Genomic DNA, 13,184 nt, shown 5'->3' on the forward strand with positions numbered 1-13,184 from the left:
AGCCTGTACACGTGCAACGCTCTTGAGCCAACTAAACAACGGATCGGAAGATTACTCAAGATCAAATAAACGTGAAGCCAATTTGCTTATTTTCTCCGATGCGTCACATAGCTCACATAAACTCCACACCGCACTCGTCTGCTACAATCTGATAGCCATATCTGAACTTTAGGTGCCTTAGGTACTCTAATGACGACTAAAATGATTCAGCGAACCGCAGAAATAAAAAAAAAAGGTAAGCAGGCCGTAGATAACGGAGTGTAGATACTCTCATTCATCTACCCCGTTATTTCTTACATAATTCACGCCAGATGTTGCTGCGTAGACAATCCCATTGAAGTGGAGACTCCGTGACCGTATGATATCAGCGAAAAGTACCAAAGTGGATACGAAATCAAATGTTAACGTAACCCGTAAGCGAGTGGATCATGTAAGCGAGCGGATCACCCGCCCAATTTCCGACCGCGTTCTGCAACGCGTCCTATTCAACCACATACCATGCCACCAATTCGCACTCAATCTCAACAAAATTCGACTGAGCAGGAAGGCCGAATCCTACTTGCTATACAAGCTCTCAAAAATGACGAAATTACTTCTATTCGCGAAGCAGCGAAGCAATTCGACGTTCCATATACCACACTACAACGCCGTATGAAAGGAGGCGCGTTTCGCTCTACCACACGCGCCAACAACCACAAATTAACCCAATTGGAAGAGGAATCGCTTCAAAAATGGATAATTTCGCTGGATTCACGTGGTGTTGCGCCTAGGCAAGATATGGTGCGAGAAATGGCCAATATACTGCTCTTAAAACGTGGAGAACGCACGCCTCAGTCGGTTGGTAGTAAATGGGTATATAACTATATCCAACGCTGCCCTGAGCTCAAAACACGCTTTTCACGTCGATATGACTACAAACGCGCGTTATGTGAGGATCCGAAGATTATACAAGAGTGGTTTGATCGATTCCGACAGGTCATTATTCAATATGGTATTCATGAGAATGATATCTGGAATTTTGACGAAACTGGCTTCGCAATGGGCCTAGCAAGCACTTCACGTGTAGTCACACGTGCTGAATACTACGGCAAAAGGAAGCTTATGCAGCCAGGTAATCGAGAGTGGGTTACAGCGATCGAGTGTATTAACCGATCTAATGTTCTCCCGCCGACTATTATCTTTAAAGGCAAAAACTTCAACTCAGCGTGGTTTACTACTCCGCCAAGAGACTGGCGCTTTGAAGTTAGTGCAAATGGCTGGACTACGGATCAAATTGGTCTTGCTTGGCTTGAAAAACACTTTATTCCGCATACTACCAACTGTCGACATGGGGTATGGCGGCTATTAGTGATGGATGGCCACGGAAGCCATGTTACACCTCAATTCGACGATATTTGCCAGCAAAACCAGATTATTCCAATCTGTATGCCTCCGCACTCTTCTCATTTACTTCAACCTCTCGATATTGGCTGTTTTGCTGTTTTGAAACGGCTATACGGACAACACGTTCAGGCTAAGATGCGAAATGGCGTTAATCATATTGATAAGCTTGATTTTCTGGCCTCATATCCTCAGACGCGTACAGAGGTATATAAACCAGCTACGATATCAAATAGCTTCGCCGCTGCAGGACTTATACCATATCAGCCACAGCGAGTGCTTAATATTCTTGATATTCAGCTTCGAACACCAACCCCTCCAACCAGCCGTGGTAGTGATAGTAGCCGCGATTTCATACCTCACACGCCAATTCATCCAGTTGATATCCGACGGCAGGCTTCTTCAATCAAAACACTACTACGGCAACGCTCATATACGCCCCCAAGTCCTGCTAAGATTGCGTTACAGCAGCTAATCAAGGGCGCTGAACAAGCAATTCATCAGGTTGCTCTAGTAAGCAATGAGAATGAGCGGTTACGCGCTGAAAATGCCCACCAAAAGCGAAAAAGGGCATTACCAAATCGGCGAATAGCTAATAATGGTGGGATGACTGTTGGTGAGGCTCAGGAGCGTATTGAGAAGGAGGCAAATGGTGTTGAAGCAGAGATCATAGACAATACGGCGGCGGCTGCGGTAGCGAATTCGGCCAATCAGAGAGCGCCGCCGAGGTGTTCAAATTGTTGGAATATAGGGCATAAGAGAACTAGGTGCCCTAATTAGTGTGTGAACAGTGTTAATTGAATATATTGGTTGGTGGTTATTTTATATATATTTTCGTGGCTGGGTAGTTGGGTAAGTGATCCGCTGGCTTACATGATCCACTCGCTTACGGGTTACGTTAGCATCGCTCGTCGCGTGATTAATCAGCTCGGCTTAAGCTAGGCCGATTAACAAAGCTTGTCTTCGTGCCGATTTAGACTGGCAAAAGGAGTCATATCGTTCGACTAATACTCAATCATTATACTCGAACTCTCCCAATAACTTTTGAATCCCATACACTGGCACAGGGAAAAGCAAAGCACAAACACACGCCAACGCCACCGAGATCCAACCAGCGAAACGAGCACGGCTAAAGTAACGCCGTTAGTGGATTTGACTCGGCCCAAGCTCCGCTCGGACAAGCCGAACAGCTTGATCATCCCGCAAAACAACCAAGCTGAACTTCAAAATACCCATTGCCTGCAAAAGTGGAAGTAGAAGCGATACGCGGTATGACCGACGAAAAAACCTCCAGCACCAGCGAGCTGGACCTCGCCCGGAGCGAGAAAGAAGACACGGCCTTTGCGCCGATTACGTGTCCGACGGAAAATGAAGACCGACGCCATGAACCGTTCCAGAAGATGCGTTCCCACGCTTCCAATCCCAATTCACACGAGCGCCCGAGTTCCCGGAGATCCCTGGAGCGCTGCTGGTCGCTGAATGATGGAACGAGTATCGGTGGTGGGCGTGATGACGATGATCGTGCCGAGGGGGGCGTGGCCGTGGCCGAGGATGGGTTTACGGTTGGTTGGAATGATGGGGATACGTTGAATCCGAGGAATATGAGTAAGGCGCGGAGGTGGATGATTACAATTATTGTTTCGTTGGGATCGCTTTGTGTGTGGGTATTCTTCTTTTGACATTGGATTGTGTGGGATTCGCCTGATGATGGTTTTGCAGGACTTGTACTTCGTCGATGTATACCGTCACGTATGACCAGTTGATGAAGGAGTTTAATTGTTCGAGGGAGGTTGCGACGCTGGGATTGTCATTTTTTATTTGGGGTCTTGGTGAGTTTTTTTGGTGAATTGATTCTAAAAGGTACCGTCTAATGCTTTCTTAGGAATTGGACCTCTCTTCCTCAGTCCATTGTCAGAGGTATGCCAATGAATCTATCAGATAAATAAGAAACTTACACTGAATAGTTCTTCGGCCGGAGAAAAATATACCTAGTATCATTCTCCCTCTTCCTCATCTGGCTGATCCCCTGCGCCGTGGCGAAGAACATCCAGACCATGCTCGTGTGCCGCTTCTTCAATGGCCTTTCTGGAGCAGCTTTCCTCAGTGTCGCGGGCGGGACCGTGGGTGATATGTTTGATCGCCACGAACTTGCTTTTCCGATGATGCTCTACACCGCGAGTCCGTTTATTGGTCCTGAGGTTGGTCCTTTGTATGTTCGAGAATCCATTATGTTCCAAGGTTTGCGCGGAAACTGACGTGTTTGACTAGGGTCGGCGGGTTTATTAATGACTTTACAAGTTGGCGCTGGACGTTTTATGTTCTGCTGATCTGGACGGGTGTCTTGCTCATTTGTATGGTCTTCCTCGTGCCGGAGACGTATCATCCAGTGTACGTGACTGACTTACGAATGCCCGGACTCCTTTCTACAAGTACTAACCTGACCCAGTCTCCTCCGCCGCAAAGCACAAAACCTCCGCAAAGAAACCGACGACGAGCGTTGGCAAGCCCCAATCGAGAAACTGCAACTCTCCGTCGCGCAAACAGTCCTCCGATCCATGTACCGACCTATCCTTCTCCTCACACTAGAACCCATGTGCCTCAACCTCTGCATATTCTCCGCCATCCTGCTAGGAATCCTCTACCTCTTCTTCGGCGCCTTCCAACTCGTCTTCGAGAATGTATACGGCTTCATCCTCTGGCAACGCGGCCTATGCTTCCTCGGCCTCTTCGTAGGAATGGTCATGGCCATCCTCTCAGACCCGCTCTGGCGCCGCAACTACATGCGCCTCGAACGAAACCATCAACAGGGCGACCACGCTGAAGAGTTCCAGCCCGAATGGCGTCTGCCTCCAGGTAAGTTCTACCGTACGTTTCAGGTAGATGGATCGTGGGATCTGACCATACTGATAAAAAGCAATCCTGGGCGGACCCCTGGTTACGATCGGCCTGTTCATCTTCGCTTGGACGATCTACTCAGATGTCCACTGGATCGCACCCATCATTGGCAGCGCCCTCTTCGGTGCAGGGTAGGTTTCACCTTCCCCCCTCACCCCCGCCGGACGTGGAATCCGAATCTGGGGCTGCGGCTGCTGTTGCTTGTACTGATGTCTCATCTTCCCTCAAGGACCATCCTGGTCTACTCGGGAATCTTCACATTCCTCGTCGACGCGTATCCCACTTACTCGGCCAGTGCCCTCGCCGCCAACTCGTTCATGCGCTCCAGCTTCGGCGGCATCTTCCCTCTCTTTGGAATCCAAAGTAAGTGTTTGTTCTGAGTTCAGGCCTATTTCCGCTGGCCCGACTAGGGTGAAGGTCTGTGCCTCGCATGCATCTGGCAGGTTGGACAAGCCAGCCCAAGCCCGGCCGTTTCCCCTGCACCGTGAGCACTGGAGCTCGGATGCTGCTGCCCGTGGGATCGACTTGTGGAAGATGGATTGCGTCGAGGACTTGATGCTAACGGTCGCGCAGTGTATAATAACCTCAACTATCATTGGGCGACCTCGTTGCTGGCGTTCCTGACCCTGGCCATGCTTCCATTTCCGTAAGTCGCAACTCGTAGTATATGTCTGTTTTTGGGTCCTTTTGATTCCCTCGCGCTTTGGCCTCAGCCTCCTTTCCCCTGCATTGGCAATCTCGCGAGGTCGATCAGGGGTGTCTTCACAGGCCAGCTGCGTGCCAGCTCAGCGCAATCAGCTCTGAATGTGTCCTGTACTGACAAGCAGCAGATACATCTTCTTTCGGTACGGTAGTCGGATCCGCAAGCACAGTCGTTTCGCTACGTCGCAGATGTGAGCCCGTCAAGCTTTCGGTGAACAGGTGCCATTCGTCCTGCACAGATCATATGCTCCAGATCCAAATCAGATTCTAATTTGAGGTGGTTGGGCAGCCGATGCTGCCGTTCCAGGGACACTTGCAGCTTGTACTTGCGTGTGGGTGCAGCTCAAAGCTCTCCCAACTCGCTGCGGTCTGGTGACGAGGTAGCTGGCCCAGGCATCGCTCCTCCAGTGATGAGATGGGGACGTGGTGACCGGCCCTCGACAGGAGGGCCCAACAAGCCAGGTCTGTCCTACGTATAGCTGGGTTTGGAATGCATAACAAAAAGCCGAATCCGAGCCAGTTTTCATATCTTTCACTTTTTTTCCTGTCATTTTTTTTAGAGTTGTATTTTTCTCTTTTCTCTTTCGCGGCTATGTATTATTCAGCGCGTCCTGTCTAGATCGGCTGTACATTCTCGCGAGTAGATCAGAAAGCCCCACTCGGCACTGGTCCATCTAGCCCGGACTTCAATTCTCCGAGCAGCCTCGTCAGCCCAGTTTCCAAGAATCAATACGAGCCAGCATGTGTGATTTCACCCTGCAGTCTCCCCCGTCCAGCCGTCTGCAGAATGAGGATTACTCAGTGAGCGCGTCCGGCTCAGCTAACCGAGGCACACAGGCTATCCAATTGCCTCGGAATAAGTCGGAACCGGAGGGCGGCTCCGGGGACACTTTTTCTTTGGGGGCGTGCGGGGACTGTAGTTCAGGCAGGTCAGGCAGGTCAGGCACCGTTGACATAGGGGAAACTGCTGCGATCAGAAGAAGCAGGTAAACCCGCAGAATGGGATTGTTTTCCTCCACACGTGCAGGCTGTACGATCTTCCGTGACGGTACCGATACCCGCCCGGAACCCGATTCGGCGGCTGCGGGCTGCAACCAACGTGACACGCCCGCGTCCCGCGGGTATTGTCCAATACGTCAAATGCCGCCAGTCGTCGGTGGTCAAAACGTCAGCATGTGAAATACAGTAGAGACTATACTTGAAGTCATGAGGCAAAGAGTATTAAGAAATAACACGCAGAATAATATGAATAATATCAAGAGATATTGTCGCAGACCTCCAGCAGAATTCTCGTTTTAATTAGGTAAAAAAAAGTAACACGGCCCCGTCTTACGAAGTATATCAGGCCTGCATTTGATTGCTATGACCGGTTGACTTGTGGCAGAGGAAGTGACAGATTCTACCTCGAACCCCTCAACATGGCTGACGAAAAATTGGAGAAATAAATTTAGAAAATAAAAAATAAAAAAAAGCAACTTCCCCTCGCACGCGAGCCCAGTCTGCACAGCAATCGGCCCGGTTGGAGTCCTGTCTGCCTGGAATTGCTTAGACCTCACAGTCACGGGAACATCCCGATCCAACACCCACGGGCACATCGCCCTCTCGTTTCCCACAAGAACCGCCACGCCTCCACCCACCAAAAGCGTTCGTCTATACGCTTAGTTCTCTACCTGATCGCACGGCGGCTTTCCACACGTCGCCTCCTTCATTCCCGCCTTCCCCGCAGCCGAACAGGTCTGCCGCCACTCCACTCCCGAACTCAGCTGCGCCCGAACCGTTGCGGCATTTTCCTCTCCTCGCCTGTCGCGATACCCTCAACTGCTCGTCGCTTCTTTCGACTTCCTTCAATGCGTCTCGCTCTCGCTCGCCCGACCGTCGACTCGATTGTCCTCCGTTTTACCCGTCACTCGCCCCAACTCGTGTCTTCCGTTTCCCCGCCGGTACTAGTCGCGCACGCGTGGCTATAGGTTCCTGCAGCGATCGCTCTCCTAGCCTCGGGAAACCCGCGCTCAAAAAAATCGGTGGATTTCATACGTAGGAGCTCGAAGCGCTACTGTCGTCCCTTTGCGACCGATTTGTCCCGTCGCAGATCGTCGCAGCTGTGCGCTGCACACGTGGATACCCCGTTTCGCCGAGAAGATCCAAGGTGCGCGGTCCTGCATGCCAGCCGGCCTGCGATTTCGAGTGCGAACTTAGAAGGGTGCCTCTTTCACGGCTTTCAGTACAGTAGGATCGCGTGTTCGGGCAAATCTCTGTCTCTCCCTTGGTGAGGGATACATGACGAAATGAACGTGGACGCCAAGAACGGCTCTCCGGCCGCGGAGGAGGATCGCGACTCTGCCGATATCACGGAGCATTCGGAGACCATGGGCTCTGGTCGGGATAATACGAATGGCGAGGCGAAGGAGAATGGGCGCAAGTCGACTAGCGCCAAGGACCCCTCGCGACCGCGCCGGAAGAAGGCGCGGCGGGCGTGCTTTGCCTGTCAGCGAGCGCATTTGACTTGCGGTATGCATTGACCACGACAGCGATTGCTTACTGTGCCTTATCTGGGCAGCCAGCAAGGGTGGAGAACCGAGCTAATCCTATCATTTAGGCGATGAACGTCCATGTCAACGGTGCATCAAACGTGGGTTACAGGATGCCTGCCACGACGGCGTGCGCAAGAAAGCGAAGTATCTCCACGATGCCCCAGACGGAGCACTGATGCCCGGCGTTGGTGGGAACTTCTACAACAACAACGCCAACAATGGCCTGCGCAATTCTCTCCCGGTGTCCAGAAATGGCCCCAGCCCCAGCGCGGGGAACCAGCAGCAACAGCCGACCAACAACACCGGCAGTTTCTACCCCACGCCCCAGCCACAGCCGCAGCCGCAACCCGGTTCTTACATGTATCAGGATTCGACCCTGAGCCAGAGCCCCTTCACCACCCAATCCCCCGTCTCGCCCACCTTCAATCTCAAGACCAGCACCAATGGTCGCAATCCGAGCTTATCGTCCGCCGTCAACCAGCAGCCCACGCCCAGCACGGCGATCTCGGGCGATACCAGCAATCCCCAGAATCCTTTTGCGGGTCCCTTTTTCGATCCCAGTGACCCCGCCCTCTTCAACTTCGATCTATCAAGCATGAATTTCGAGAACCGCTATGGCGCGTTGGAGTTTGGCATGCTCGGTCACATGGCCACCGGCGCAGGCGACTCACCCAGCGACTCGGCGACGCAGCGAGGGTCGATCGGCCGCAGTGGGTCTGCGCAGTTCTCCACGCCAGCTCCTGGGTTTGGAGAAAGTCCGGGGAATCAGCAGCCGTTCATGTTTGGGGATCCATTACTGAACGAGTGGCCGACCGGACAGGCCCCGGGTCAGCCGCATGTGAACGTCGGCGGGGTGTATGGTCAAAATGGCATGTTGCCCGGCCATATGAAAGCAGATCCTCCACATGCGTTTGCGATCGAGAGCGGTCCTGCAAGCTTCGCAAGCCCGGGCGCAGCAACCAGTCCGCATGTGACGACATCCGGCTTCGAGGATCCCTCGTTCAACAGCGTGACCAAGTCGAACAGCCTAGCGCCGAATGGTCAGCGTCCGTTGATAACGACGCCGAGCTTGAAGCACCAGACGCTGCAGATTGGACCAAAGCGACGCCATCGGAACCCGTCTTCGATCTACGAGAGCGTCAAGGAGCCTTATGCGTATACGAGTGGATTCCACAATCTCACGGCGTTCATCCAACGACGATTCTCCCCGCAAAAGACCGTCCGCATCGCCAAGGCCCTGGCCTCAATTCGACCGTCCTTCATCGCGACAACGAAGACCCTCAATCGAGACGACCTGATCTTTATGGAAAAATGCTTCCAGCGCACACTATGGGAATACGAAGATTTCATCAACGCCTGTGGCACACCCACAATCGTCTGTCGACGCACAGGCGAAATCGCAGCCGTCGGCAAAGAATTCAGCATCCTAACCGGCTGGAAAAAAGACGTGCTACTAGGCAACGAAGCAAACCTCAACGTCAACACGGGCGGAACCTCAGCCCCCGCCTCCGGCACCACCTCCCGTGGCAGTTTCACGCCGCGCAGCTCCGTGCTCGAGAATAACCCCGGCGGGCGGCCGCAGCCTGTTTTTCTCGCAGAGTTGCTGGACGATGACAGCGTCGTTGAGTTTTATGAGGACTTTGCGCGGTTGGCGTTTGGTGATTCGCGCGGTAGCGTGATGACGCGCTGTAAGTTGTTGAAGTATAAGACGAAGGATGATATGGAGGCTGCGCAGTCGGATGATGGAAAGTGGAATACTCATTTGAGGAAGGGGGTATTGCTGGTGAGGCGGGGATGAATCAGCTGGGGTTTAAGGATGGGAAGGTCGAGTGCGCGTACTGCTGGACAGTGAAGCGAGATGTTTTCGATATCCCGATGCTGATTGTTATGAACGTGAGTGACCTTTCCAGCACGTACCCTATAACCCTACTAACACTTCAATCCTGGCAGTTCCTCCCATGCATCTGATTCGACCCCCTTGATCTTGCTCACCGTTGATGCTTACGCGACGTATGATCATACCTGGCCGAGCTCCTCAGCCTCTTCCTCACCTTTCTCACCTTTCTATTGTCATTTCGTTTTGATTTATGTTCATGCTTGACGGCCGTTCGGTATATATTCTTTTGGGTTGGAACCTGTACGATTCCCCTGTTCTTGTTGCCTCTTGTCCGTACATATATCTGGTGTTTTGGGACCCGGCCATCGATTCGGTGGGGCTCCGTTGATATTCTGGTGGGCGCTTAAAAGGACTAAAAATGATATCTTGGGCTGGGATTGTTTTTTGTTTGATTACTCTATTCGGCATTGACTTGGATAATGCAATTTTCTGATCGGATTCCGTACTTTACTACGTAGATAAACTTACGACCAGCGTACATCTCACTTATAAAATTTATACCTCGGTACCCCCAGAAATAGGCAAAATCTCCAGTAGCTCCGATAAGCTTACTTGACCCGATCACGCGAGCCCGACCTGCCTGAACCATATATTTGTGCCTGAGGCATAAATCACACCCGGCTTATCGGCCCCGCCATCGAATTGATTGCTCATCGTTGTCTTCCTCGGCCAAATCCATTATTGCTGGAGACTTCGATTCCACGCAATTGCACCTCCCACAGATTCGAGCCCAGGGAACCCTTAATCACCCAACCTCTTTCCCGCGGCGCACCATCTCTCCAAACAGTATACCCACGCGCGCCACAGCAGATCACCGGAGCCCACCGATCACCCACTCACCCGCATTGCGCACCTCGCCTCGACCTGATCGCCCTGAACAATACCTCAGACACTGGACAACCTGGTGACCATATCCTAGGGCAGTGGAGAGCTGAAAATGCGCCCCGACAAACCACGCGACCCCGTCGCCGGCCCGGACAATGGTCCGGAACCTCCGTTCCCTGTCCGTCTTTCGGGGCCAGTTATTAAGGGGTTTGGACGGGGGAGTAAGGATGTATGAGAACAGATCCACTGGAGGCTATCACTTGAGGCGCAATTGTGTGCAGTGCTGACACCGTCTAGCTAGGAATCCCGACAGCGAATATCCCCGCCGACGACCTCTCGGAGAAATACCCCGACCTCCAGACGGGCGTGTACTACGGCGTTGTCGCGATTGCCCCGTTGGAAGCGCAGGGGAATGGTCCTCAAGAAGGCGGGGATTGGAATACGATTCTCCCTGCTGTCCTAAGTATCGGGTATAACCCCTTCTATAAGAATACCGTGCGCTCGGTGGTGAGTCAACCCTGCAGTCACCCCAAACCAGCTTGAATATCTTATTAATTTGATGTAATGGGGTAGGAAATCCACGTAATGCCCCCAACAACAAAACCCTCTCCAACAGCCACCGCACAACCAAAATTCAACCGACTGCCCGATTTCTACGGGACGAAGCTCAATCTCCTGATTCTCGGATATATCCGACCGGAATATGACTATGTCTCGATGGATGCGCTGATTGAGGATATTCGGGTTGATTGTGAGGTTGCCAGGCAGTCTCTTTTGCGTGAGGCGTATTTGAGGTATCTTGTTGATGATGGGACGGCGGTGGAGGGTGTTAATGAGTCGAGGGAGTGGTTGGTTTCGTTTTAGAATGCATTGCACTGACGGTGAAGTGTTGCATGTGAGCGTTTTGCGATAGATAAGATGTGATTATATTGGAAATTTTTTAGAGAATTGAACTGTGCTATACATACAATGTATATTCGCAATGTTGTAGTGGTTGGTCCCTGGATGTAACATCCCACCCAAAGTGTATCTTATCGCCGACTCGTCGACGTCACCCAAGAAACCAAGCATTGGCATCCCATTGGCATCCCAGGCAATCGAATTGATCTCTTGTCGTATGTAATCCAAGAAATTCAACCGCAAGACTTTCACAAACGACCAGTTTCCCTATTTCAAACGCAGCACTCTCCTCTCACCAATACCTTAAGGTCATACATACTAGGGTACCCTTCACCTCAACTTCGCGAAATGGTAAACGTCTTCCAACGCCTAACAAGGAGAGCAACAAGCTCTACCCAAAAACCCAGAGTTGCACGCTCAACCTCCCACGGCCGACTCCGCCGCTCACTGAGCGTAAGCTCAAATAAACGCACCCGCCGCGCACCCGCCGAAGAACCAGCACCCAAACACCTGCTTCTGATATCCGATACACCCGAGTTCGACCACCGGATTATTCACCGCTATCAGGCGGAGGGCTTTGACGTCGAGTACCTCTCGTTTAGTTGTACCGGCGACCCCGAGCGCGATCGCAAGCATTTGGATTTTGTGGTTCATGAGCGCGAGGATGAGCTTGAGGCAGGGGAGAGATATGCTATTGTTGGTATGTAAAACTGCTAGTAGCTTTCCACAGCCCTATGATATAGGAGAGACCTTTTGGGGGTGAGTGCTAATGGTGAACTAAACAGCATACAACAGACCAGCCTACTACCTTCTCGCCTCGCACCACCTAGCCACAAGCAACACGAACCCATTCCCGCGACTCTGCGCGCTGATAGCGTACTACCCACTAACATCCACAAGTGACCTGCCCCCGGGCAACTGCACAGAAGAATGTATCCCTGCCTGCTGCGATACGTCGGCGATCTTCGAACCAGGTCCTGAGACAACGTACCTCCCAATCCAGATTCACATCCCAGGCAACAAAGCCGATAAAAGCACCATATGGCCCTGGATTACGATATCCTCGTCTGAGGGCGATGTGACGTACAAGAAGCGGCATCGGTGCTACTTGTACAACTATCCCGATGCGGGATTCCGGTTCGCAGAGCCGGAGTTCGCGTGCGTGAGGAAGGATAGCCAGGGGTTCCGAGGGGAGGGGGAGGGTCGGAATGAGGTTTGTGAAAGTCTCGCTTGGAGTCGGGTACTCGGATGTCTGCGGCGGGCATTTGGGGTTGGCTCGAATTGGGCTGTTGTGGATATTGAGACGGTTTGGGAGGAGTATTGGGGGGCGCTGCTCGAGGAGGTCGAGATTAGGAAGAATGGGCATGATAATGGGAGTGTGAATAAGGGGTCTATTTTGGGGCTTGTTTCTGGTGGTGAGTATGCGCTGGATGGTGGGGAGCATGGGCATGAGCCGAGTGTTGAGTGTGCTCCTACAAAGGCGGGGGGTATGTTTTTCCTTTCTTTGCCTTTGAATATTCGAATATGCTGACGGATACAGGAGCTGGGATCGATTCCCTGAGGTCCTTCTTCTCGCACGTCTTTATCCCCGCTGGCCCAGCGAATCAGCAGGTCCGTTTATTGTCAAGGACAGTAGGTGCGGACCGGATTGTGGATGAGATTTCGTTTTCGTTCGTTCACACGGCTGAAGTTCCGTGGTTGTTACCTGGTGTTTCACCCACGTTGAGAGAGATCAAGGTTGTTATTGTTGTTGTAGCGAGCTTTTGCGCGGACAAGATTGTGAATCAGAGCTTGTACTGGGATCAGGCGGATGTGCTTGTGCAAGCTGGGATTTTGGATCCGGCACTTGTGCCGAAAATGAGTGGAGTGCAATAGGGTGCAGATAAACGCAGATTGGGTGGAATTGAATAGAACTGAATGAATTCTGAGCGCTATGCTTGCTTGGATATCAAGAATCTGACGCAAAAACTGTAATATATAGCTCCATGATGGCCTGCTCAATTACATTGTCCAATGCAGTACCATGAGACCAAAGACAATGATCTAAATATGCC

At 51.9% G+C, this 13,184-nt stretch overlaps 5 protein-coding genes across 5 annotated transcripts; all 5 read left to right on the forward strand.

Annotated features, from left to right (window-relative positions):
* Window positions 1-2,651: 2,651 nt before the first annotated feature.
* On the forward strand, window positions 2,652-5,172 carry N7532_003321 (MFS transporter; the record flags this gene model as incomplete). The annotated part of the gene is made up of 10 exons (XM_056615815.1): window positions 2,652-3,040; window positions 3,100-3,209; window positions 3,263-3,297; window positions 3,345-3,589; window positions 3,649-3,768; window positions 3,827-4,233; window positions 4,295-4,406; window positions 4,505-4,638; window positions 4,849-4,921; window positions 5,106-5,172. The coding sequence occupies 10 exons, from the start codon at window positions 2,652-2,654 to the stop codon at window positions 5,170-5,172; spliced, it is 1,692 nt and encodes a 563-aa protein (XP_056476172.1).
* Window positions 5,173-7,262: 2,090 nt separating this feature from the next.
* Window positions 7,263-7,496, forward strand: N7532_003322 (uncharacterized protein; the record flags this gene model as incomplete). Its single annotated transcript, XM_056615816.1, has 1 exon — window positions 7,263-7,496. The coding sequence occupies one exon, from the start codon at window positions 7,263-7,265 to the stop codon at window positions 7,494-7,496; it is 234 nt and encodes a 77-aa protein (XP_056476173.1).
* Window positions 7,497-7,683: 187 nt separating this feature from the next.
* N7532_003323 (uncharacterized protein) lies at window positions 7,684-9,306 on the forward strand (the record flags this gene model as incomplete). Its single annotated transcript, XM_056615817.1, has 1 exon — window positions 7,684-9,306. The coding sequence occupies one exon, from the start codon at window positions 7,684-7,686 to the stop codon at window positions 9,304-9,306; it is 1,623 nt and encodes a 540-aa protein (XP_056476174.1).
* Window positions 9,307-10,342: 1,036 nt separating this feature from the next.
* fmn1 (riboflavin kinase) lies at window positions 10,343-11,094 on the forward strand (the record flags this gene model as incomplete). The annotated part of the gene is made up of 3 exons (XM_056615818.1): window positions 10,343-10,459; window positions 10,528-10,737; window positions 10,804-11,094. The coding sequence occupies 3 exons, from the start codon at window positions 10,343-10,345 to the stop codon at window positions 11,092-11,094; spliced, it is 618 nt and encodes a 205-aa protein (XP_056476175.1).
* Window positions 11,095-11,478: 384 nt separating this feature from the next.
* On the forward strand, window positions 11,479-13,005 carry N7532_003325 (dienelactone hydrolase; the record flags this gene model as incomplete). The annotated part of the gene is made up of 3 exons (XM_056615819.1): window positions 11,479-11,830; window positions 11,916-12,617; window positions 12,671-13,005. 3 exons carry the CDS (start codon window positions 11,479-11,481, stop codon window positions 13,003-13,005), a joined length of 1,389 nt encoding a protein of 462 aa, XP_056476176.1.
* Between the last annotated feature and the right edge of the window lie 179 nt (window positions 13,006-13,184).

Source organism: Penicillium argentinense (genome assembly GCF_028826775.1).
Source record: "Penicillium argentinense strain IBT 30761 chromosome Unknown utg000004l_segment0_segment0, whole genome shotgun sequence".
Lineage (NCBI taxonomy): Eukaryota > Fungi > Ascomycota > Eurotiomycetes > Eurotiales > Aspergillaceae > Penicillium > Penicillium argentinense.